The 26,752-nt window shown below is 41.3% G+C and overlaps 1 protein-coding gene across 2 annotated transcripts; it reads right to left on the bottom strand.

The window, feature by feature from the left end:
- Window positions 1–446: 446 nt before the first annotated feature.
- Window positions 447–20,158, bottom strand: crispld2 (cysteine-rich secretory protein LCCL domain containing 2). Of its 2 annotated transcripts, none has more exons than XM_066713790.1 (15): window positions 19,809–20,158; window positions 16,403–16,782; window positions 14,439–14,557; window positions 13,142–13,274; window positions 11,139–11,254; window positions 10,909–11,009; window positions 10,528–10,680; window positions 10,141–10,201; window positions 9,239–9,305; window positions 8,845–8,975; window positions 8,548–8,591; window positions 8,055–8,127; window positions 6,785–6,860; window positions 5,448–5,581; window positions 447–3,529 (listed from the first exon to the last, which is right to left on the bottom strand). In XM_066713790.1, exons 2-15 carry the CDS (start codon window positions 16,649–16,651, stop codon window positions 3,478–3,480), a joined length of 1,509 nt encoding a protein of 502 aa, XP_066569887.1. In that variant the 5' UTR covers window positions 16,652–16,782; window positions 19,809–20,158; the 3' UTR covers window positions 447–3,477. The 2 variants fall into 2 exon arrangements, with proteins under 2 accessions (XP_066569887.1, XP_066569888.1); XM_066713791.1 differs by having other exon boundaries at window positions 19,832–20,158.
- Between the last annotated feature and the right edge of the window lie 6,594 nt (window positions 20,159–26,752).

The following is a 26,752-nucleotide window of genomic DNA, read 5'->3' as shown; positions in this document are numbered from 1 at the left end:
AACTACAAAGAATAGTGTTAACTTAGTAACTAGTGTTTCTCCTGAGTGTGACCATGTGACCACCCACTTGGCTTGCAGAGTCAATGACAACTCTAGCCAACATAAAAAGACCTTAGGAGCAGTGTTTTTCAAATGTTTTTGGCCCATGGACCACGATGCAAACACTTCCACAGACCACCCAGCCCCCACCCCTTGTGACAAAGCACATTTGTGTAAATCTAAATACTAGTAATAGAAAATTATTCATATTACTGGAACATAAAATCTGATTCATGATCCTTCACCTGTGATCCACAAAACAAAAAATCATTTATTGTTTAAATTCCATTAAAATTAACAATTCTTTTTTATCTTAATACCTGTGAACATTCAAAATTAAAGCAAAGGTGGAACCAAATTAAGCATGACATAATAATAATGAACAGAAACAGACCTAAGAATTTTTTTTTTTTTTTTAACTTTCTTTATTTTCAAATTGTGCACAATACCAAATAAATTGACAGCCCGTATAAAAACCAACAAACATATAAAACAAAACATTCACACCCATTTCTGAAAGGAACTTTTATAACTGAAAAAGCGTGCAAAATTGAAAAAATAAAATTAAAAAAGTATTTACACAAGAAACTACATCTGTACAAAACGACTGAATACAATGATCTCCATCATGATTTTGCAAATAGAAAAAAAGAAATGACTGAGGTAGCCAAAATATGCAGCAAGATGAAGACAGGAAATAGAAAGTATATGAGGCTGTACTGCACTTCAGACTGCAGCAGAGAGGAACCAATACTAGAGGGGGAAATGGTGGCTATTGTCCAAATTAACTTTTTACAAAATCATAAGTAAACGTAGAGGAATCAGTATTCCCCCATTTCAACAAGGTTTTCATTCTACTCCATTGGCCATGCATTGACTTTTTACATTATTGAAACAATTACATTCCTTAAATGCTAGGTGATTGTCTTTAATTTCAATATTGTGTACAAGTGGTTTTAACAGTGATCCTTCAATGCAAATGCAGCCGTTTCTTTTAAAAACTACATCCAAGTAAAATGAACTGTTATTTAATCTGGTGATATAAAAAATAAGTTGTCAAGCCAAATCTTACACTGGACTGAAAAATACCTCTAAAATCATCCATACTTGTGTAATGGTAAAAACAAAATGTAACTCACTTTTTTACACTAATTTATCTTTAGCACATATCCCTGTAAACAGTTATATTTATTAGTGGAAGTCCAATTCTTGAATGGCAAAACATCTAGTCAGAAATGGTCAACATCAGGTGGCATCCATTTTCAACTTGAGAAAGCATTCAGATCAATAGCCAGATAGAGAGTGCTGGCTATTGCTTAAGGCAAAAAAAGGATGTTGTTACAAAAACTATTTTGCAAACTGGCAATGATAATTGAAATAAGACAAAAGGCACACAGCGTTTTGCACAAAGTGGATTCTGTTGCTTGCATTTTCTTTTATACTGACTCTGTGAAAGTTACACATTTTTTGTTCAGTTCAAGTTGTTTTTATAGCAGGCCAACTCATGTTAGATACCAGATCTGTTCATGATAAACACTTATGAACCCAAATGGTAAAGAAAGCAGCCTAGTCAAATCATACTGGTTCCTCCAGAGGTAATGGTCTGCAGTAAATCAGTAGGTGGGGTGGGAAATATTGTATTTGAAATATAGAAGACAGGCATTCATTGCAGGTAACAGAAAGTGTCAATTTCATCTAAAATATCAAGAACTCTTAACCCAGAAAAGCACCAACAATCAGTATAAAACACATAACAATAACTAAAGAGATATAACAGCTTTTGTTCCCCAAAACTAAACACTGTACAAAGATAAAAACGCAATTGCGATCAATATACACTCACCTAAAGGATTATTAGGAACACCTGTTCAATTTCTCATTAATGCAATTATCTAACCAACCAATCACATGGCAGTTGCTTCAATGCATTTAGGGGTGTGGTCCTGGTCAAGACAATCTCCTGAACTCCAAACTGAATGTCTGAATGGGAAAGAAAGGTGATTTAAGCAATTTTGAGCGTGGCATGGTTGTTGGTGCCAGACGGGCCAGTCTGAGTATTTCACAATCTGCTCAGTTACTGGGATTTTCACACACAACCATTTCTAGGGTTTACAAAGAATGGTGTGAAAAGGGAAAAACATCCAGTTTGCGGCAGTCCTGTGGGCGAAAATGCCTTGTTGATGCTAGAGGTCAGAGGAGAATGGGCCGACTGATTCAAGCTGATAGAAGAGCAACTTTGACTGAAATAACCACTCGTTACAACCGAGGTATGCAGCAAAGCATTTGTGAAGCCACAACACGTACAACCTTGAGGCGGATGGGCTACAACAGCAGAAGACCCCACCGGGTACCACTCATCTCCACTACAAATAGGAAAAAGAGGCTACAATTTGCACAAGCTCACCAAAATTGGACAGTTGAAGACTGTTGCCTGGTCTGATGAGTCTCGATTTCTGTTGAGACATTCAGATGGTAGAGTCAGAATTTGGCGTAAACAGAATGAGAACATGGATCCATCATGCCTTGTTACCACTGTGCAGGCTGGTGGTGGTGGTGTAATGGTGTGGGGGATGTTTTCTTGGCACACTTTAGGCCCCTTAGTGCCAATTGGGCATCGTTTAAATGCCACGGCCTACCTGAGCATTGTTTCTGACCATGTCCATCCCTTTAAGACCACCATGTACCCATCCTCTGATGGCTACTTCCAGCAGGATAATGCACCATGTCACAAAGGTCCAATCATTTCAAATTGGTTTCTTGAACATGACAATGAGTTCACTGTACTAAACTGGCCCCCACAGTCACCAGATCTCAACCCAATAGAGCATCTTTGGGATGTGGTGGAACGGGAGCTTCGTGCCCTGGATGTGCATCCCACAAATCTCCATCAACTGCAAGATGCTATCCTATCAATATGGGCCAACATTTCTAAAGAATGCTTTCAGCACCTTGTTGAATCAATGCCACGTAGAATTAAGGCAGTTCTGAAGGCGAAAGGGGGTCAAACACAGTATTAGTATGGTGTTCCTAATAATCCTTTAGGTGAGTGTACATTCCTGTGTAAGGAGATCAATAAGTTGCTTCTTTTAATAATAATAATAAACTTAATTATATAACATTAAACTACATGTCAAGACATATATAACCAGCACTGCTGTTAAAATTATCCCATAATACTATACAGCACTCAGCATTGTTGCTCACATATTAACAACTGAAAAATAGTACATATGAGAAATACATGCCCCATTCTTTCACTGACTTGGTTTTGTTTTTTCCTAGTTGCTATTATGACTGTGCTTGAGGTGTAAGGGGGTTCACTTTCATGCTCAAGAGTAGGTTATCAGATGTTGCCATAGTGCCAGCTACGGGCACGCACCAGACCTGGAGAGCCCATGTGTTCCTGAACCAGCAGAGTTGAGGTCCAGTGGAGGAGGTTCACTCTCTAACTGCGAAGACACGGAATGAACTTCCTTCTGGGTTTTTCTTACTGGAAAACAGACCAGAAAACAACAGTTAAGAGCTGTCTTTGGCAACAGCTGACAGTATCAAGTGTTATCAAATATCCATGTAACTTGTATAACATGGGATAATTTGATTATTTTGATTTGGTTTACATGGTAGATATGGGAAGAGTTTAAGCATTGTTTTTTGTGCTAGAGGTGACCGGCAATTACAAAGTGCTTAGCATTTGATTGGTAATTATTAAAAACTTGAAAACTTTCCTTTCTTGCCTAGTGAATCAGTTATTTTTATTACCTTATACAAAGTGCTATTTAATCAGTTTAAATTATTGCAGCTGCTCTAACCCACTCTCAAAAAACATCAAAAAAAGTTGTCTGTGTAATCAAGTGCATGATGAAATGACGGATCCCGTCAACGTCAACTCTTGTTAAACTTTAACCCAATGTTTTATAACAAGGAAAGATAAGAGGGCAAAGGTTAGGAATATTGTCTTTAGGAGATAAATGCTTGCAAGATTGTTGACCCCCAATGGAATTACTTCATAAAATATGGCTTGTCAGTTCGATTTTAACACAACATTACAACAGTGCCAAAAAGCTCTTATCTAAATGGAAAAATAATATTTTCCCACCGGGTTTTCTCAGGGCCAGAAGGATAACAAGGCTAAACTGAAAACTAAGTGGTGAATTAGCAGAATAGTGTGGCATCAGTCTGTCAACACCTCCACTGTCACACAGTCACACTGTTACTTGGGTTTTACTACTAACTATTGCACAGCTAATGAATTACCCTGCCTTTCTTTATGTCTCATTAAATTGTACACTTACGCAATTGTATATAGGCAGAAAATAGACGGAATTCATGCAGAGACCATGAGAAATATCAAAAGTACAATTGACTGAGGCAGCATAAAGACCCAGATGTAAGCAGTTATGGCTAATTTGTGGTGTGGCTAATTCAGTACAGTACAGAGAATGAGATTAAGGATTGATTTAAATAGTTTGTCACAATGTACACAAAGCCTGGGTCTCTCTCTCCCGCTGTGTTAGCTAAGCCAAGTGGGCAGGCCCTGGCACATTCTAACTCCGGCCAACTAATATGCCAGGAGTTCTAGACATAAGTCTGTAATAACATTGTAGGGCATGAGTACAGTATGTAGGTCACATCGGGAGTTTGAGGGGGGCTCAACAGTAGGTCATTTTCTTTTCTCCTTGTGGAAAGAGACCTTTCCGGCAATTACCATCACGGCTGCATGGTTGTTTGTTTTTAATTCAGACTATTATTAAAACTGCCCTGTTCTGTCAGTCACACTAAAGCATTACCAGACTGCAGAGTTTGGTTTCAGCTGTTCTACAGATTCCAGTCTTCACTATGTTCTGAGAGTACTGTGAGCAAGTCAGAAAATCAATAGGGCTGCCACCCTCCAGTGACTAGATGGATTACACACAGTGCCTTGTTGATAAATGTTCACTTTCATTATATGTGAAACATAAAACATCTAGCATTTCATTTCATTTCAGAAGTGTTGGACACTTTTTTCCTTATAGATTGTTTCTGTTCTTTCTACAAATTCCTTTCTTTCTCTAGTTCAAATGCTATGGCAACACTATCACACAGGATGTGGGCCCAGGTGCTTATGCATATGATTACACAGCAGGTCGGGAACTTCAATACAGCTTTTAACTGTACTTTGTTCTTATTGTTTCTAGTGAACTGAAAATTGCAAAATGAGTTCTGATGAAAGATCTTGATCAAGATCAAAATATTGTACTGATATCACCAAGAAATACTATAATAAAAATAATTTTCCTGTGCTTTGGTGAACCGCTAAGCTTGGGTATTACCTGACTTGGTTCTCGGACACTTGCCGTATCCTACTTTTGCTTTCACCATGGGATTGGTGTCACATGGTAGTAAACATGAATAAGAAAAAAAAAAAGCACCTTTCAGACTGGATTCCATTCTTGAGAGTCCCCACATAATTCTTCTTTTTATCTATTGGCAAGACATCCACATAGCCGCCGGCCGTGGCTTTGATCACTCCAGCGTGGATTGCAGATCGGCAAATACTAGAGCTCTGAGGGGGAGACAGGCAGACGCAGCCTCATTAGAAGTGCTGTTGAGCGTTTTGTCAGAATCAGCTCCTACCTTCTACCACATTCACGATGCAGACTGTTCAGTAACTAGGTACCCCTGAAACCCTGTTAACCACTTCATCACATGAGCAAAGAGACTGTTGTTTGCATTTCTGCGATACTGGATAGAGTACTCTATTTTTCCAGGTCCATCACATTCAGATGTTTATAACGGCAACATAGGGGATTCGCTTCTCCGTGGCTGGGGAGGGGTTATAAGGACTGCCCATTCACTCATCAGCTGCAGGAAATAATAGCAGCACGGGGAAACTGTCTGGTCAACTGTCTGTTTATATCTTCCTTCGTAACCACATTCCCCATAATCTACATCCTAAACAGAACTAGCCAATGGAGAGAATTATTTCTTGGCAGACACTACCTTATCTAGGGCGATAAGATAAAGGTTTCTTTTGGTATTACATTTTTTTTTTTCTCCTGCCGGTTTACGCACGACCACTTTTAATTAAGTGGTATATTATTGAATTCTGTGCTTTTCACCCTTCTTTCACAACAGCAGTAATGAGGCTGTTTAAAGCTGTCTGGGAGATCTCTAGTGTCCATCCTGCTGGGAATGGTCTGTGCATTCTCAGAGGAATGCTCAAACACCAAAGGCCACAGAGATCGTCAGTCGATGAGTTTCTAAACATCTGTTTGTGAAGCCCTGTATCCTTTCATACCACTAAGGATTTACACTCAAGTCTCTGGAGATTCTAAGCAAAGTAAACCATGCTCTCATCACAGCTAAGTGCACACAGGACGTCAGCATGTAATATTATCTGGGGGTACTAGGCTTTCTCCTGTCAGTAAAACGAACCCACAAGAATGACAGATTTTGCCAGCTATGACTCAGACTCGGTAGATGTGGACAAGGAGAAACAGCTGTGGATTAGGTTCATACTGTTAGGACCATTACTGGCAAAGTCTGCGATGCCTCTTTCCCACTCCTGTTAATGAATTAAGTGTGCACCTTCTTTGCTGGTCTCGCACTGTGAATTCACCACAGTTTGTTCAACACTACGCCACACTCGACTATATGTTGCCATCAGCCTTCCCACAGTTTCTTAGCCTTGTGCTCATTCTTTCACTTGCTACAACAGAAACCATTTCTGATACAAGTTTTGTGCTCAAAGTACACAGATACTCACATCTGAGTAAACATTGTTGCCAATGACCGGAGCCCAGTATGAGGGTTCATCCTTACAGGTTGCTGGGCAGTAGACTCTGTAGATTCACAACAAAAAAGCAATTGATAGATGTTCACCTTGGACACACTAATATAACTCCACATGGTGAAAGGTCTGAGCTGTATCCAAAAGGATCTAACAAGACAGTGTGACCCAATTTCTTTAAACCTTTACTGTTAATGAAGTTAATAAGACCTATGAGGAAAAAATAAAATAAGCAGGGAATTTTGATATAAAAGTTTGAGGGATGGTTCACAGACTCTGATTAGTCCTAGGCTTGGACTGCTAATGTTATATTATGTATAGTAACCCAGAAACAGTGCTAACATGGCATTCAGGTTTTTATGAATATGAACTATGGGCCATAAAATGCTTACAATGTGTTAAAATCTATTTTAAAGAATATCTAAATTACTGCCAATTACTCTTTTAGTTTTCTCCCATATGTTACGAAAGCCGAAACATTTCCTAAAGCAAAATGTTTTCATCTTGTTTCTATATTTTTTTTAATATATTGCCTCGGTTCCACTGGCTTAAGCATCTGTAAGAGCGTCCCTCTTAATTATTTATTAATTAATTTAACTTGTAAATGGACACACGTTAACTAAATCGTGTTCGCCTTCATACTGATTGTCTCTGCAGGGCTGTTATACAACAGACCTGCAAACCATTCATAAAACGACACCGTCCAGTTAATAAAATATTAATAAAATCGGCTGCTACAGATCCGATTATTATCCTTCAATTTATTTGTAACTAGTCACGGCACTGCACCGGGGTCCTGTGAAATCCAAGTTTTTAATATACTCGGATTAACTGTAAGCAGTAAAACATTTCATTGTTTCTATATGTGGAATTCACTCCATGCCGCTAATAAAACTGTAATTTTTTCGTGATCCCACACGGCACTAGAGATTATATCTTCCGACATAATGTAGCTGATCTCTTCCCTGTCTGTCTGCAAGTCAAGCACACATCTCCGCTCCTAAAAGTGAAGTATTTCCTTAGTGAGCATGACGGATGCTTACGGCCACGTCTGGAAGCAGAGTTATCCGTCCACAAAACCTGGACATGTCCGCCAGTGGAAACGGGGCATTAGACCAATTACAACTTAGCCCACGAAGCTTCATCTAAATCTAGGTTTATGTCAAAATTTAAAATGGTACTCTCACGATGGACTCATACAGGCCCAGATGCTGATATTGAATGGCAGGAGAATGCGGTCACTCACCTTGGGCAGTGCACAACTGGCTTCCTGAATGGACACAGTTCAGCTACAGTTGCGTAGCAATCTATTGACTGCTCTGTAGTTAAGGGACAAAGACAAAGGCCTTTGATATATTTCTGCTCCATTAACCTACAGTGCTCTACATGATGAATCCATACAAATGCACAGTGCATTGGTACACATCAACATCATCAAAAGTTATTAACCTAACATTCTAAGTACTAATCATGTAGATGCCCTTTTAGGCTTCTTTAATTAAAAAATTGTCTTAAAAGGTTTGTCATATTAAGTGAATGGTAGTTAGGCAAAATACACTAGGGTTACATAATCTTAACAAATATAATGTGGTAAATGGTGTCAGGAAATCTGACCTGAAATGTAAACTTAAAGGAGCACATAGTTCTCAAGAATGCAAACTCCTACACATCCATCCACCTACACTTATTAGCAAATATCTCATCCACTTAATCACACAGGAAAAAATGCTTCTTCATACCTTCAACTTTTGCGATGATAAATGCATTGGACGTTTTATATTTGCTGTATTAAATAAAATAAAATAGTGTTACAAAGATTGATTTCACACAATTTATTTTTCCATATGCCCTATATCTATATAAACATCATTGCCCTGAACTAATATTTTTAATCAAAATTCACAATTAAAAACAAAGTCTTCTTCAAATATAAAAGATGGTAAGTTCTTGATATTCCAAACCGAGGTATAAATAATTATTTTATCTAATGCACACAGTATAAAGGGACACAGCTTTCAAGAAGCAGATGTCTTCACCTGAAAGATTCAATTCCATTCTTCGTCGACTTTACAAAGAAGGGCAGTCTGTCTTTCCGTGTGATGTCCACTAAACCACCGTTGTTATCAATCACTCCATAATGCAGTGCAGCACGGCAGATACTGGATTGCTGAAACAGCCACAGGACAGGAAACCCTTATAAGCAATCATGTTTAGTTCCTGTCTGTGTGTCTGTAATTCTTAATGTTTTTATGCTGTCATATCATGTATATTTCCTTCAGATTAAAAAAATGAAACATCATTATGCTTACAAATTATTTCAATCTCATTTCAATCTCTCACAAAAATAAATCTACAAGACTTCCAAAACTTCATCTGTATACTATTTTAAACTGTAGTCAATCTGACTCAATATTACTGGAGCTTACTCACCACATCATAAAAAAGCGTCCCCCAGACTTTGCCTTTTGCATTCCTGCAGTTTGCTGGACAGATGTACCTAGGGGGACAATACTGTTATCAGCAGGGATTTATGTCTGTCACTACTACAAGCTAATAAAGAGGATTGGAGAGGCTGACATGTAGACCTCAGAGGTAATTCTAAATTTAGGCTTGGAACCGATTAAACAAATTAACTAATTAATCGCACAATTTGCTGTGATTAATCGCAATTAATCACATTTTTTCCCCAAGCTTGTAATCATCTATATTTAAACGGTAGAATCACCTAATTAAATTAATCAACACAAAGGAAGTCTATTTTAAATAATATTTTTAATGACATCTTGTGAACTGTAAACAGACTCTCCTCAGAACTACAGAGTAGTCATTCCCAAATATATTGAATGCAGCAACATTATAAATAAAGTGTTTAAGTGCAAGTTGAATATTAAAACCATCAAGGTTATCAAAAAGACTGGATTAGCTTAGAATGTAAGCCAATAGGCCAAAATAAATACTTTCTTTATAAGCACCAACAATATCAAACAACAAAATGTTAAAGTGCCAGTTGAATTTCAAAAAGGTACATTAAGTCTTTGCAATATGAATAACAAAATGAGAATGTTGATTTTTTTTTTTCACCCAAAGATTTTGTCTACTCTTTTACATTAAGCCAGCAACTGAGACAGACCAGTCGGTTTACATTATCAGGGGACAAAGCAGCTCTCTTTTTCTGGACATTGTGTCATTAAAGTCATTAAAACAGAGGCAAAAAAAGGGCTGTGTCAATTGCGTTATTTTTTCTTAATGCGTTAAACATTTCAAATTAATCGCAAAGATTAACGCGTTAATTCCCCCAGCCCTACATTAAAAAAAAAAAAATCTGTATATACCTGTTGCAGGTAGGTCCTTTGCATTTATCTCGCATCTTGGTTTCACATTTGATTACCTGAGCTGCAATGCAGAAACAAGAAAAATCTGTTATTTGTAATATTTTAGAAAGCTTTCACCATGGGACTGTGATGTGGGTGAGGACTGGTAATATGTTTTGATCACAATGCCTTCATTTGATTGATCTGCAATACTTTATATATTTCTTAACTTTTTAAATTTTATAACTTGCTTGAAATTGTGCAAGACTTTCAAAGTTTTCGGTTGTTTTTTTCACAAGGGAAAAAGGCACTGTACTTCAGACAATAAAACCTCTTTAACCCATCTTTTGATGTGTGGTGCTGTGAGTCCTGATTAGCCCCCTGGTTCCCTTCGTTCAGAGCACTCACCCATGAATTTGTTGCCCGTGTCCTTGGTGCCGGTTTTGGTGGGGGGCGTGTGTGTGCGGGGCTGTACCCACACAGTGATATCGTCAGTCACCTGGGGCTTCTCCACCTCATTCATGTCCTCCGTCTCTGGCCGCTGGGGCACTTGTGTATCCGCTGTAGGGGGAACGGGGGCGGAATTTATTATTATAGCTGTGATCAAAGCTGACGTTTTGCATTTAAGTGAATCATCCATTTGTTGTTGGCTGCCTTCTAGGATTTCCTTGAGATGTTAATTTACGTCTTTACTACATAAGTGAGCAAACTAGATGCAACCATAGCATCAGCTTAAAATGTAATATAATGCATGGTGTGGACTCTGACCAGCAAGACTTGACCACCTACCATTGTAGCAGAGGTTTTCTTTGCAGCCTCCTCCATAGCTCGGGGGACACTGAGAGCAAGACCTTCCATGTTGGTAGGGGGCTTCTCCGATCCAGTTGCCTCTGGGGGTGGGGGGGGCGAGGGATAAGCATGAGACCTTAAATGACTGACACATATATATTTAGTACAGAAGACAGAGATGTAAAGGAGCAGTATAGTAGCTGAGAAGAGGGGTGAGATGAGTCTCTTACTTTGGCGAGTAGTTGCAGACAAGGTAAACAGAATTTTCCCAGATATCTCCCCAGACACTCATGCTTTTGCACACATTTACTGCACAGCCCACTTTGTTGGTGGTGGCCCAGACCATCTGGAAAAAAAGACCTCGGTAAGGGAATGCAATCATCAGGACACTAGCAAGCACTGTAAAACTGTGCAATAGGATGATAGAAAATAAAATATATAAAAAGGCATGTCTATTTAAGTAAGCTGCTGCCATACTGCTTTTGACTACAGTTATAAATCCAAATATCACATAGGTGGTAATATCAGTCTGTAAAAGTTTTGTTTTTTTTCCCCTCAGTGTTTTGTACCAGTAGGACTTGTTGAAAATATATAATAAATCTGAGGCCCAGTTTTAAGGAGGAACTAGGCAGCCGAAGAACATGAACATTTTTGCACTGTAAAGCCTTTGGGGAGAAGATAGGAAGAGCGCTGTAGTTTATTGAGAGCTCTCCAATAAACTACAGCAGTACACTTGTCCAGTCTCACAAACAGGCAGCAGAGCAGCTGAAAGACACAGGAGGCTCCTGAACATTGGCTGCACTTTCCACAGAGGTCTCTCGCTTTTGGGGGGAGCCAGCTACTGTGCGCAAACAACCACAGCAGTCTGACTCCTGCCATTGGGGACCAATCCGGAAGCAGCCCTTGACTGCCTCTCTCACTTCAGTTACAGAGGCTGCCTTTCATAAAATACACAGCAAGGTGATTCGGTTGCTTTAAAAGGACACGTCTCATGTGTGTACTTTTCCCTGCTTTCTTTTTTTTCTGTCCTAAAATTGTATTAATCTTGATACAGTTTCATCCCATACCTAAATAGCTGTCTAGGAATAGGAATATTTTCTTTGCATCTGTGACACAGCCAATATGAGGTAATAATGCTAAAGACAAGGTGCAACAATTGAGTTGACAATTAGAGCTACAGCATCCACTGCTATTTGAGTAAGGCACTGCAGTTCTGGTAATGAGTTCTGACTTAAAATGTTTTTTCTTTAACATAATGACGCAGGATCAGATTGTATGCGCCACAAACCGTTACATTAATGGAGGAAAAAGTACATCTTTGACATTGAAAGACTACAGAACGAAGCCTAACTGTACAAGATTCATATGGAAATTAGAGTCAAAGAGAAAACAAAGGGATAAAGCATTAGGAGGGTGGAGATGTCTACATGTATGCCAGTAACAAAGGAATCCAGGTCAAATTCAAATGAGCCACGAGTCCTGGAATGAATTCCAGATGTTGCCGACCTGGTTTTAAAAACAGACTCGGGACAGCTTTCAGCATTTTCAGAAAACCATCCACGCACCCCCTGTGGCAGTTCAGGGAGAAGAAAATGTCTGGTTAGCATCTACTCTGTGTTTAAAGTGCCAGACCTGTATCTACCAAGTCTTTGGAAGCCACCCAATTATCTCTGTCTCTGCTTTTGCAACTGGAATTTTTCAAAACAATTTGTAAAGGTTGTAAAGCTTGTCTGTCCCATATGGGATATATAAATATCCCCTTAGGTTGGTGTTCTAGCAAACATGAAAGTCACACGTGTTTCTAATTAGTCACTCTGTGTGAAGCCGTTGCTTAAGAGGAAACAGACAAACAGCACTGATGTACAAACTACCAGGACACAACAGGGTGGATTATATCAAGTGGAAATATTGTAATATTGTCCCATTAATGACATGGGGGTTAACAGACAGCCAGATCTTCACATATCATTGAAAATAAACACGATGGAAGAAAATAAGTGTGTTGTGTATTTTCTGCAGTGTAAACAATTGATTTCAAATTCATGGTAGGACAAAACCTGCAGGTTTTTCTTTCGATGTTCTACACAGACAGTGTCAAACAACAGCAAGTCTCATCACCAGATCCTCTGGCTTCAAATGGTCTAAGCTGTTTAAACTTTGGTAAGAGAGGGTTTTAACCACAGAAGTGAAGCCTCTGGGAGCCCGTTTTCCTGCCATTGTCTCAGTGCCTCACCTGTGTGTAGTGTGTGCACATGGGGCCCGAGCAGCGTTCTGGACACCAGGGGTTGCACTCCTGAGGGTAGGGGTAGGTGTAGTCTTTCACTTCATCGTACCAGGCCTGCACGTGATAGGCTGGGGAGCGGTACCTGGAAAAGCCCACGGCACACAGATCAACAACAACACTCGTACTCTCTCTTTGGCCCTCCAATACTACCCCTTTTTGCCAGGCCAATTAATAAATATTTATAAGAATCATGTTTTATTTGCATAAGCTTTAAACACATTCAGTATACTGCACTGATTAATCTGGTATCATGCCTGCAAAGGATTTTTTTTTTCTCTCCCTCCATGAAGAATTATAAACTGCCAAGGAGGCCAACGTATTTAACTGACATATTTGCATTTAGCTGTAGCTTTTGCCTTTTATGGTATTCACCGGGGTGGAATTCTCAAACAAAATAGTGCAGACCTAGCATTCTGAAATGGTTTCTGGGAATTCCAGTGGACTCCTAGAATAGTACCTGCTGCAAAAGCTGTGATGCATAAAGAGCCCTTTTGTCAGATCAACCAGTCTGATGCAAAGTGACAGGATCAGCAACAAATTCATCTTCACCAAACTGCAAAGCTTTACAGCTAATAGTTTAAATGGCATGCCTCTTCCAGTCATATACTTTCATGCTTGTTGTGTTACCTTCTCTTTCATTCTTTGTTTGCTAGATTTCCCTCAATGCTGAATGGAATCACTATAGTGTCTGTGTTACAGGGAATGTTTTTGCACTTCACCAAGCTGTCATGCCCTTGCACACATCAGCTTTCACCTAGTTTATTAACTCTTTACACTCAGCCCCATTTATACCTGGTTGAAACTTCTTAGATTTGCAACTTTTTAATGAGCTGTCAGTCAACCAAGGATCCTTAGCAATGCATATATCTCCATTATGTCCAAGTGTAGCCGATTGCACTACCTGATTTTACTATGTTGCTCTTGTTCCAGGGACAACAACAAAAAAGCTGTACCTGGAAGAACATCCCTACATCTTTCTCTGCAAACTGCCATTTTTTTTTTAATTATGTGTCGTGATTTTGTGACATCACCACTGTGGTTTTAGTGATCTTAACATTTATTGGTTAAGGGGGTGTTCATACAGGGACAATTTTTTTTGTTGCTCTCCCTGCAACCGGATGGATGAAAATGTATCATTCAACTGAAGAACCATGAATCGTTTGGTCCGCCTATACATGATAAGTTATTGTAAATGTGCCATTCAGTCCTCTCCGGTCCGCTGTGTGTGCCCTCACTGGCTCCTCACCTGCCCCAGTGCACTGCAAGGTTCTGCCCGATGAATGGGAGCAACTCCTTGGGGCCGTGCTCCCAGTTACACATCTCCGCCCAGGCTGTGGCAGAGCGCTCCAGCTCATCGTCCCAGACCTGCACAGAGCACAGAAAAGAGTCAGGATAAAAATAAATAAGCAGGGCAACATCAGTCCTTTTCATAGTAACTCGGCTACCTGAAATAACCCCAGCTGCAGATTGGTCCTTGGCTGCTTTCCCCGTGACACTAATGAACCTTGGTTTTTCTGTTAATTTCAGCTTTCTCCTTTCAAACATAAGCCAATAAAGATGATCGAATCAACGCTTAGTGGAAAAGAGCTGAAAATGGAAAAAGCTCAGAAGTTGACTGCAGCCCAGGAAAGTGACAGAAATCGTAGAATGGGACTCTGAAACAATGCTATGGCAATCAAAGCTGTTATCTTATTTGTCTCAGTGGTTTATTTATTTATCCTCCAGGACTCCAAACCCCAGAAGCCAGCAGGGCTCCTGATGGCCATAGCCCCGCCCACCACTTCCCCTATAAAAGGAAGCAGGAAGCGAACCTGTGTGTGCATGCTTGGCTGGGGGTAGCAAGGTGCACAGGAGGTTGTCAGACAGTCCGGGGTTTAAGAGGGAGAATGGTCCAGGTCCAGAAAAAGGGTCGTAAGCCAGTGAATCCGTCAACTGTGAACTTATCCCTTCTTTCTCCTGCTCTTCCACTCTCTCGGTCTCGCCTCTCTCCGTCGTCTTCTCGCCCTCCTGTGCACCTTGCTACCCCTTGCTGATGTTTTGTAGTCTCCTCCATTGAAAGACCCGCCCTGACCACAGACTTGCCTCTCACACTGCCACAAAATATATATATATATATATATATATATATATATATATACATATACATACACACACACACACACACACAAAGCAGAGTCCCTGAGATGCAAGGGAAGCTGAAATTAGCTTTTCTACTCCGTGCTGTGGAGTTATGCACCTCACAGTAAATTTCCAGGGCCTTGGTGGTCCCCTCCTCCAGACGCTGGTGAGCGGACACCCCGGTGCAGGCAGCACTCCCTTCATAAACCCCCGTCTGTTCCCTCTGGCCTGGCAGGACTCTCCTGTCTGCGCTGGCGGCAGTGTGGCCCGGTAACACTCCCCTACCCACACACCTCCACAAACCGCACTTCTATGCTCTGCGCTTATTCATCGACACTCCATCCTACAGTACGTCTAGGTGGCTGTCAGCAAGAAGCCTTTAACTGCTTTAATTATTGCCCTAATATATCATTAACTTCAGAACCACTTCAGAAAGCTGAAGCAAATTTAGCAGTGCCTACAATATTTTTTTAAATCTCCAGTGGGTGTGAAAAGAATCAATTAATAAGACTGAACCAACAACTCCAACAGTCTTGTACAGAGTAGCTTCAGTAACTGTTGAAGTGGTCTTCTCAATGAATGTTTGAAAAAAAAAAAAATATATATATATATATATATATATATATATTTATTTGTTTGTTATATTTAATTATTTGTAGTTGTAGTAGTATTGTTTATCTTACAGAGTAATTTAGTAGACATCTTTATACATTAATTACATGGTTTATCAAACACTAACATACACAATTATATTAAAAGGATAACACTATATTAAAATATTCCATACATTACTAAGAATTACATGAAGGAAGTAGAACTCACAAATATATGTACACAAACATCTATTCAGAGACACATACAACTGCAAACACATCAGCTCTGCAGAAGTTTTGAAATTCACACTGTCTTTCTAGCAAGGTCACCAAACTTTCTCTCTCCTTTCTTTCACCGTGATCCCTCACTCATTGTCTTCTAAACCCACTGCTACTGCTGGGGCTTAACTTTCATTTTCTCTCCTGAACATCAGCAGTCACATGATCTGATTTCCCTACCAATCCAATGCTAAAGAGGAGGACATGTCAGGTGTCTCACCATGAACTCCATGTTGGATGCGGAGGGGTGCACCTGGCCCCTCAGTTTGTTGTGTAGCTGCAGGATCTCCTCACGGTCAGACCATTGGATGGCACGGCGGGATCTGCTGTGCCCAGTGGTATTATTGTGCTCAGGCTCCTGGTACCGCTTCAACAGCTCCTGCATATTAGGCAGGTAGAAGGCAGTCGCATCCTGGGCAGCAAGGACCAGCAGGACGAGGGCACAGAGCCAGGGTATGGCAGCAGTCATCTTCAAAATTAATCTCTTGCTCTGTCACTGGACGTCTCTTTCCTTCTCCGTCTTCCCTCGTTTGCCGTTTTCCCCTCCCCGAATACAGATCACCCTGTACTCACTATCCTCGTCAGCTCTGTATACACACTCTGTAGAAGAAAAATGACATTCTGTAAACTTAGGGGGCTGACAAAGCAGGTTTCAGCGAAGCGAACAGAAGGCTGCACAGAGCCTTGCCAGCAAACATCAGAACTGCAAACATCGCCCCCTGGTCCCCTTCCTTCCTTCCTTCTCTCTCTCTCTTTCCATTTCTCAGAGCAAAATATTCCAGCACAAGCACAAGGGTTTGCAAAATGCCACAAAAGTGCTGCAAACCTTCTGAAAACTAAATCAATTTTATGTGAAAATTTTAAATATTTGTTGTAGACAACTTGGACATTTTGGAAGTGCAGAAATGTACATAGGCAACATTGTGTTCAAGAAATAAAATGTTTCAGTATTCCAAACTTTTTAAATTGACTGAAACTGAACTGTTAAGATTACTAGGACCAAAAGGGGCCTACAAAAACAAATAGAAGTATCATTCTCAGATCTAATCTGAGTACTTCTGGCCCTTTAGCATTTCACTACAAAAGGAGGGGTGGAACTTTTTCAGAGCGCCACATTCAAACTTAAATAAGCAAAGCAAAGCTGTTTAAAAAACAACTAGACAATAGCCCTAAATAAGTGTTTTAATATGTCATTTTAACACTAGCCACTAGTGGGCTAGTCTGGTAACTGGAACAGATTTTCATCAAAATAAAGACACCAGTTAGAAGTCAGTAAGTTTTCATTTAAAGCTGTCAGTCAGGCTAGCCCTCATTTAAATAAGTATGCAGTTATCAATGTAGAATAATTAGGATTGTCTAAAAAGAAGTCACTGACAGATCTCGTTATTTTTTAAAGGTCTCCTCATTATTGATAATAAAGAATTCAGCAGTCTGTTGCAACACTGACCGATTAACATTTCCCAGTTTTCTTCCACTTAAAATAGGTTGTTTTTTGATAGGACTGTCTCTGAACCCAGTCCAAACTGCTGTTGCAATTGTTTGGAACAGGATCAGAGTTCCTCTCTACAAATTTCCAGCTAAGCCTGTATTCAACAAGCCGGCACCAAACCTCTAAGAGAGAAGACTGAGTCCTTGACCAACATCAAGAAGCAATGCATTATCACTCAAGATTTATAGAGATTTAGTTTTTCCCTTTATTGTGTAATGCGGTTGTTTTACAAGATCTAATTTAACTATAGTGTAGGCCTACATCACATAAGGCAACTGCTCATTGATGCAGTTCACAGGATTACACAGTTGATAGCATGCTCCTGCTTTGCAAATTCTGCCACACCGGCATTTAAAAAACTAGTCTCGCTATGATCTACACACTGCCACTTCAAATGTTGAACTGCATCCATCTCCCATTAATAAGAGCCGGTTACACAAGATTCAGTCGACTTGCGCATTCTCACTGGAACAAATGTCTCGTTGTCTTCCTGAATAAGAGAGCTGCCAACTGTGAGCAAACTCAGTGGTAAGAAAGAGCCAGCCCAGCACTGGCCGCAATGACTCATCAGTGCACATTATATCAGTTTGCAGAATGGACATCTTTTAACTGTAAGACGATAAGCATCTTACTCATTCTACCAAGAAACTGCCATTATAGATTGAGATCACAGAACTGTATCTCATATAACGTCCCTAATATAAAAACTGATTTAGGTAAAAGCGCTTTCAGCTCTGCTACCCCATTTTCATGGACCATTTTGCAAAAGCACTTGACCATTCTGTACAGAATGATGATCTGCAATCCCAGATCGGTGGCCTGTTGACCGCAGAGTGTACATGTCTTAAACTACTTATTAGGGAAATCATCTCAAGTTATTCATCAAGAAAGTGTTTCTTTTAGTTTGTATAACTTGGTGTATGAGGACTTTTTGGTCAGGGCTTGTAAAAGAGATGCTAATCTCAATCTGAATTTGCGCAGAGATGTCAAACTGCACCGTGGCTGTGTTGAATCAACAGGTTGGAGAGCAATCCAGCGCGTAAACACTTTCCAACACGCAGCGGCTTTGCGCACAGGAGTCTCCGTCTTCGCCTCCTGTTATAGCAATCAACACAGATTGCAATTTCCAAATTTCTCTGAAATATATTGTATTATTTATATAAAGATTATCATTATTTTTTAGTTAAAGATTCATATTAGCCATGTATGCGCCGAGGTGGTCCAATATAACCGCGGCAGCCTGTGCGTGCCAGAACACAGTCGCATGCTACAGATAACGCTTTAATCCTGCATTATTCTAATTCATATGGCAAACCACATAATGCTGTGGAGATTTACTGGACTATGAATCTTCCAACTGTCTCTTGCTCCAACCAATGCGAAAACCTCACCAAACTACTATTGGCAGTGTCTGTGAAACGCCTGCAGTTTACACAGCCAAAGAAAGCAGGCATAGCAAATCCAACCATCCCATCTTCAGATTTCTCCATCAAAGCCAAATTGTAGCCCCGTATTCTTACAACAGATAAACGCAAAACCTGCACATTTCGTTTCCAATCCCTCTCCAACAATTTTTGGACAAAAGTGTACCCTGTAAGTCTTACACCAGGTCCAAGGAAAATTCAATCAGTCTTTGGCCATCCCTTTAGATACTGTCTTATGGATCCTCGGCTAGATTACCACCAATATTATACATGTTTATATCCATCTCAACTTTGAACAAATAACTTAATGTGTAGTGAAACAATGCAGGTAACTTTTCTTTAATATTTCTCTGGTTTGAGAGAATCCAACCATAAATTCCACAAGTAGTAACAAATCAACTGCATTCACAACGCGTTTAGCAGTTTGTGCACATTTGAAAATAATTGCTAAAATTGTTGAATTGAATTATAGAACTCATTTTAATTGCTTGTTACTTTTTCCCCCAAACACATATCTCATAAAATACAAATCAACACGTTAGGTGGTATGGATACATTAAAGTTGCCGTTTATTTCTAAAGGGAATGTAACAGTGATTTCATTCATAGACCTGCATATACTTAACCCTTGCAGAAGGTAGTTATCAATGCCAAGACAAGAATGTACGTCTATGCAGTAACTCGGTCATAATAGACAATGTAATGAAGACTTACTATTGAAATCAAGAGCTCCTTACCGCCGTACAGTATCCTGCCGTGATCCCAGGACCCAGTCTGCCCAGTTTGCGTATGTATCCCCTTCTCTGTGCGAAGCCGTTTTGCTCAGTGCCAACTCGCACTTGCAGTTGTGGTGTATTTGGTGGCGGTCTTGGTTGAAGCTGAACGGTGCCTTTTATAACCGCGGCAGACCCCGGCAGAGGAGGGAGATGGAGAGGGGAGAAAAAAACATGTTCTTGGCAAAACTCGAGTGGTGTGACGAAAGATTGTGGCCAGAAAAAAAGAACACAACCAAAGGACGCAAAGTACTTACGACTGAAAAGATCCAATGCATCGTCAGATGAATGGGTATCGTTACCGGACACTTTTGAATTGTTTTTGACGTTGCTTTCGTAATAGGAATAAGTTTGGACTTGAACTGTATCCTGACTTCTGATTGTATTTAGGTTTCTTTACAACGTTATGCAAAGCAAAATTCTGAAGCTCTTTTCAAAGAATTTCATGGGAATTTCAATGAACACCTGTGATCATTCAGTATTATGATTTGTCGCATGTCTTTGCACTGCATTACTTTGTGCCCTTTCCTTTGGTGTTTTGAAGTAGTAGTAGAACATTTTGCAGTTTTATAAGTAGCACTGTGGAGTAGTGGTTAGGGCTCTGTACTCTTGGTAAAGCATGGTATTTCACGTAGATTATCTAGCTGTTTAAATGGGTATGCAAAAAAACTGCGATATATTGCCCAGTCGAGGACGTCCGATAATAATGTAATGTTGAGAATTACATTGTGTTGTTTCCTAAATTAATAAAACAAAGCGATGGGGGTCACATAAGCTAGCATTAAATCTTGCCAATTTGATTACTGCTTGTGTGTCAACATAACACAGTTCTTCATTGTTCTTAGATCACATTTGTAACTGCACTTTGGTCTTCAGCCCCAGGCTGGGGATAGTCCTTTAAAATGAATACTCGAGTGCAAAAAAGCACAGGCACATCCACACACTACTAGAAGAGATGTGCAATGATGGCCTGCGGCAATTGTCAGTCATGTCAGCAATGTTCTTTCTTCATAATGAATGAAGAACTGATATACAGATTTGGCCAGCATTAAGGATATCTTTATATAAAGCACTACAAATTTGATGGGGTTCTGCTTTGAAATTAATTTAAAAAGGACTTTTCAGAATTCCTCACTTCTCCAAAACATCACATCAGTTTTATGATACTTGGCACCAGTAGCCTAACAAAATCAGTAAGCACACTCCAGCCTGGAGGTGAAGGGGCTTGGATCATAGCGCATAGGCCAGTTTGTTTGTCAGAATACTCAAACTGCTGGTCTTGTTGTTGTGCCAGATCATTGCAGTTGTGAGGTGAAAAAATGTCAACAGTCTCGTATGATGAATAAACAGAGAAACCCGTTCAATTCTCAGGCTAACTCGAGCCTTCATTGTGACAGCTCAACACAGTCCAATGCATTTCCAACAAGGGGAGATGGAGGAATATGTGGAGGAACTGAACACTGGAGGAATAGGTTTAAGTCCAAAATACCAAGCCTCACCTGCATACAGATGCTTTACATGCAAATCGGAAACCAAATAAAAATTTCCCCTGCTGCTCTGGTGCCATCTTTCTTGTTGTGTGATGGGTAAGTCCAGACGTCTCCTTTCAGGCAACTGATCTGCCCTACTTGCAAACAGCAGTACAATAGCTAAGCATTTAGACAACCCAGAGAGTCTGAAATCCACACCACAGTCCATGTTCAAAAACCACTGCTGTGACTAAGACTGCTGAAGTGTTTCCATCATATGCCATCATTAGAGTACTGTGTTACTTGGTGAAGCCTATTAAAACCCATAAAAACAGAGCTCAGGGTGGGAAGGCACTATAATTATAAACAGCAACAGGGTGCGCATTGCTGAAATGCGTAACAAATGCATAGGTCGTAATATAGTGTTATAATCAAAATAACTATTAAAGGCAAAACCCACAAACACATGGAATTTTCTGAGGCTGAAGTGAAAAGGTGGTGGCGGCTGGGGTGCATCTGTGAAGAAACCATGACCAGCACTTCTCCCATCGAGACCACGTACCAACCCAGACTACAGACCTCCACTCAACAGCTTCTGAAAAAAGTAAGACTACACCAGTGGATAAATTGAGAAGTCTTTTTCTTCCAGTATTTGCTCCCACTCACCACTGATCACAGTTTACCTTGGACTCCATCCCACTTTTCCTACATAAACTACATCTCCTCAGCCTGTATAATGGAGTGTCAGTTGCTGCTTCCATCCCAAATGTGATGGTTCACTTTTATGAAGACAAAGCACTTAGAAGGGCAGCCTAAAGGCCTTCCTCAATGCTGTGCCACATTTTCAAAACATGCTTGAATTTCCTTCTGAATTTCACAATGGGAGTTTATTTAAAGCTTTCAGATTGTCTCCTCACACACAGACAAGTAAAGAACTAAACAGACTTATAGCACTACATAAATCACTTCATATAAGTCAACTTGCTTTGTTTTGTGGATCATTTGTTTTGCAAGTCCTGACAGGCAAGACAAACTTACGTTTAAATAAGCAACATTTAAATAATTTTTGCACGTACACAGATTTAAATAGTGAAATAAGGAAATTTGAGACTAATTAAAATTTTGGTTGGCAGACCATGCAATAGGACTGAAACACTGCAGAAAGGTAACATTTGGGGAATTAATCTTTGCAGGAGCGTTATGGTGTTATGCCAGTAGATGGCACCATTTTCTGAAAGCTATCACTGTATAAAGTACTCAGGAAAGTTTCAGGAAAAGACTAATAACTAGAGCTGTTAAAACTATGTCATGTTACTTATTTTTTTTTACCTTACAGATCACTGGATAATATGGAATAAAATATGAAATTAAAAATGTTCAGTCAAACTTAACAGTCCAGGTCCTGTTTAATTACATTTAAACTATGGTTCTACAAAAATCATACACATGTATACCATTCTTAGACTAAGCTTCTATGATGAATGTTAGAAACAAATTAGCAAGATCGGCTCAGTGCTCTCCTCGTTTACAAGTCCATGAAGAGTTGCCTTCAGCTCAAAGGTTAAGTTGGAGTCTTCATGCCTGGAGACCTCATCCAAAATCTCAAACAATTACACTAACTTCAGCTCTTACCAACTCATTGTGGGCCCCAAATAATATTCAGGCCTCGCCATAGAGTGCTGTTTATTTGAAAAGGAATCCAGATTGGTGAGGTTTGCTTGTTTCCATTAACTATTCAGGGACACTGAATTTGTTTTCTTGGGAGGATGTTTCAAGTTAGGCAATAAGCCAGGAATTCAGAGCTGCCTGGGTTGGTGGCTTGGTGGGCTATAAGGACTGCAGGATATCTGACGCTGTGCTCTGCAAAGAATGCTCTGAAGAAAAAGCTGAAATAGAGAAAATGCCTGGAACCAATTACACACCAGGCCAGAGACCTCAAGGAGACAACAGAAAAAGGACAACTGCAAATACACATCTTAGAAAGAAGTATTCTACTTTCCTGCTTTTATGAAAATGTCATACAGAAGAGTTTCAGAACCACATTCTCAGTTACACATCAGCTATCTTCATTTAAGCTTTCCTTTCGACACAAACACTCCTCTCTCCTTGGTTTCCTTTAATGAATACCTGTCAGAATATTAGGGATATAGGAAATAAAAATAAAGCAAGAGTACTAAGAAAATAAGACGGCACAGTGCTGCATTTGAAACAATTTGGGCTGCTACTATCTGTATTGTGTATCTGCCTATCCTTGCCACATCCAAGTAGCATTGAGATGGAACACATGAAGCAGTAATGCAGTTTAGAGCAGATAAATTACCAAAATTGTGTCAACAGAAAAATCAGACACTGGTCCAGAGTAGGCAATGGCAATTTTAATTCCTGGACAGACTTCAGAAGCTGGGTACCTGTGTCAAGGTCAGCCAGGGGTGTGCCCTCTGCTCCAGTGAAGTTGCATTTCCTGTCAGGTTGCACCAAGTCCTCTGATGGTGCTTGTGAGAAACTCCATTGTGGCACAACATCCACCTCTCCAACCCTTCCCACTGTGCCAGATTTCTTCCTCTCCTTCACTCCTTTAACTTCTCTCTCTCCCCATCTCCCCCCACTCACAGGGCTGGCCGCCAGCTAGACCTCATCTTCTCAAGAGGCTGCTCCTCTTCGACACTCTCCGTGACACCCATGGACATCTCGGACCACCACTTAATTTCCTTCTCCCTTTCCCTTCCCTCCATCCCCTCTCCACCCACTCCCTCTGTCACCTTCCGCCAAAATCTCCGCTCCGTCTCCCCCTCCACCCTTGCCTCCACTGCCCTCACTCTCTTGCCTTCCATTGATTGTTTTTCAAATCTATCTGTCAACTGTGCTACCTCCTCTTTGTTCTCCTCCCTCACCTCCTCCCTTGACTCTCTGTCCTCTCACGTCTCGTCCTGCCCGTCCCTCCCCTCCTCAGCCTTGGCTCTCTGCTGTTCTCCGTGCAACCCGAACTAGTCTGCGTGCCGCCGAACAAAAGTGGAAAAGGACCAAACTCCCAGCCGCCCTCGAACTCTACCGCTCCCTACTGTCCACATTCTCGTCCTCACTCACCTCAGCCAAGAAGTCTTACTTCCAATCTCTCTTCGAATCCACTAGCAAAAACCCTCGCAAACTCTTCTCCACCTTCTCCTCCCTCCTTGCCCCCCCTCCCTCTCCCCCTCCCCCCTTTCTCACTGCTGATGATTTCGCCTCCTTCTTCTCCTCCAAGATTGCAGACATCAGCAGGCTCTTCAATATTCCACCCTCATCTCCCATCACACCAAAACCTCCCACCAACCTAGCTTCCTTTTCTTCATTCTCACCTCTCTCAGATGCTGAAGTTTCTGCTCTCCTCCTATGTCACAAACCCACAACATGCGACCTGGACCCTCTCCCTTCTCGTCTCTTCCAAGCAACCGCTCCTGATCTTCTCCCTTTCATCTCCTCCCTCCTCTCTGGCTGTTTCCCCTCTGCATTTAAACAAGCTGCTGTCATCCCACTGCTCAAGAAACCAACCCTTGATGCCACCTCTCCTCAGAACTACCACCCTGTCTCCCTACTTCCCTTCCTCTCCAAGACTCGTGAGCGGGCAGTCCACCGTCAGCTCTCGGACTTTCTGTCCCAACACTCACTCCTTGATCCTCTGCAATCCGGCTTCCGCACAGCTCACTCCACTGAAACGGCTCTCCTGGCTGTCACTGACTCCCTCAGCCGCGCTCGGGCAGCCTCCCTCTCCTCAGTCCTCATCCTTCTTGACCTCACAGCAGCATTTGACACCGTCGATCACTCCATCCTCCTCTCCTGCCTCGCTGACCTTGGAATCTCTGGGACTGCTCTCACCTGGTTCTCCTCCTACCTCAGCGACCGGTCCTACCAAGTTACATGGCGAGGCTCCTCATCCATCCCCCAACCTCTCCTCACAGGTGTTCCCCAAGGCTCCGTCCTGGGCCCGCTCCTGTTCTCTCTCTACACTCGCTCCCTGGGCCCCCTCATCGCTTCCCATGGCTTCTCCTACCACTTCTACGCTGATGATGCCCAGATCTTCCTGTCTTTTCCCTATTCTGACCCTCTCATCTCTTCCTGCTTGTCTGCCATTTCCACCTGGATGCACTCGCACCACCTCAAGCTCAACCTCTCCTCAACTCTTCCTCACCTTCTGCTGACCTCCCCATCTCGATCCCCTTGGAATCCACCACACTCCCTCCTTCTTCCGCTAAAAATCCAGGAGTCACCATCGATCCTGCGCTCTCCTTCTCCCAGCACATCACCACGCTGACACGCACCTGCAGATTCTTCCTGAGCAACATACGTCAGATCCGTCCCTTCCTCACCTCAGCTACTCGTCCAGTCACTGGTCCTCTCCCGCCTGGACTACTGCAACTCCCTCCTGGCCGGCCTGCCTGCATCCACTACCCGCCGCTCCAGCTCATCCAGAACTCTGCGGCTCGTCTGGTATTCTCTCTGCCCCGATTCGCACAAGCTACTCCACTGCTCCGCTCCCTCCACTGGCTCCCGAAAGCAGCACGCATTCAGTTCAAGACTTTGACCCTCACCTACCGCTGTCTTGACCACCCCGCACCAAGCTACCTTCAGTCACTCGTCTCTCCATACATCCCCTCCAGACCACTGCGCTCCTCCAGTGCCAGAAGACTAACTCTGCCTCCTCTTCACTCTCCTTCCTCCAGAGCCGCTCCTTCTCATCCCTGGCCCCTAAGTGGTGGAACGACCTGCCCACCGAAATCAAATCGGCAGTCCTTGACCTCATTCCGGCGCTTACTCAAGACGCATCTCTTCCGACAGCACTTGTAATATTAGTCCTCTATCCCTGCTAGATAGCACTTCAGCTTATTATGCTCCTCGTGTTCTTGATTGTTTTCCTCCTTGCTCCCTTTCCCGTAGCCCTAGTCTGTAACCTTACATCTTGACAGTACTTAGCTTTCACCATCCAGGATGTAGGACCTCACTTACTGTACTTTTGTAAATTGGAATTTGTAAAATGTATTAAGTTGAATTTGTAATGATTGATGCCTTGTACTTCTCTGTATTTTTGCACTTATGTTGTAAGTTGCCCTGGATAAGGGCATCTGCCAAGAAATAAAAATAATAACAATATAAATCCAACAGGAAACTTAACATCTACCAACTACCTGTACTCCAAGAATTAAGATTATGTAAATTACAAAGTGGCATACGAAAGCAAAAAACAAAAATGTAAGAACCTCAGACCTAAAACAGCAGACACTAGTTTGTTCCGCACTGTTCAGATTTCCGATCTTTGAAACAAAAGCAACCATTAGTCTACAATTTGCTTGGTAAAAGATCAAAGGATTTAATTAGCATCCAAAGCTGGATTCACAAAGATGCAGACACAAAGAAATACTGTTTCTATGGCTGCCAATGTTCC

This window comes from Amia ocellicauda, chromosome 9, assembly GCF_036373705.1.
Source record: "Amia ocellicauda isolate fAmiCal2 chromosome 9, fAmiCal2.hap1, whole genome shotgun sequence".
NCBI classification, from domain to species: domain Eukaryota; kingdom Metazoa; phylum Chordata; class Actinopteri; order Amiiformes; family Amiidae; genus Amia; species Amia ocellicauda.
This window is presented reverse-complemented; position numbering and strand designations above follow the sequence as displayed.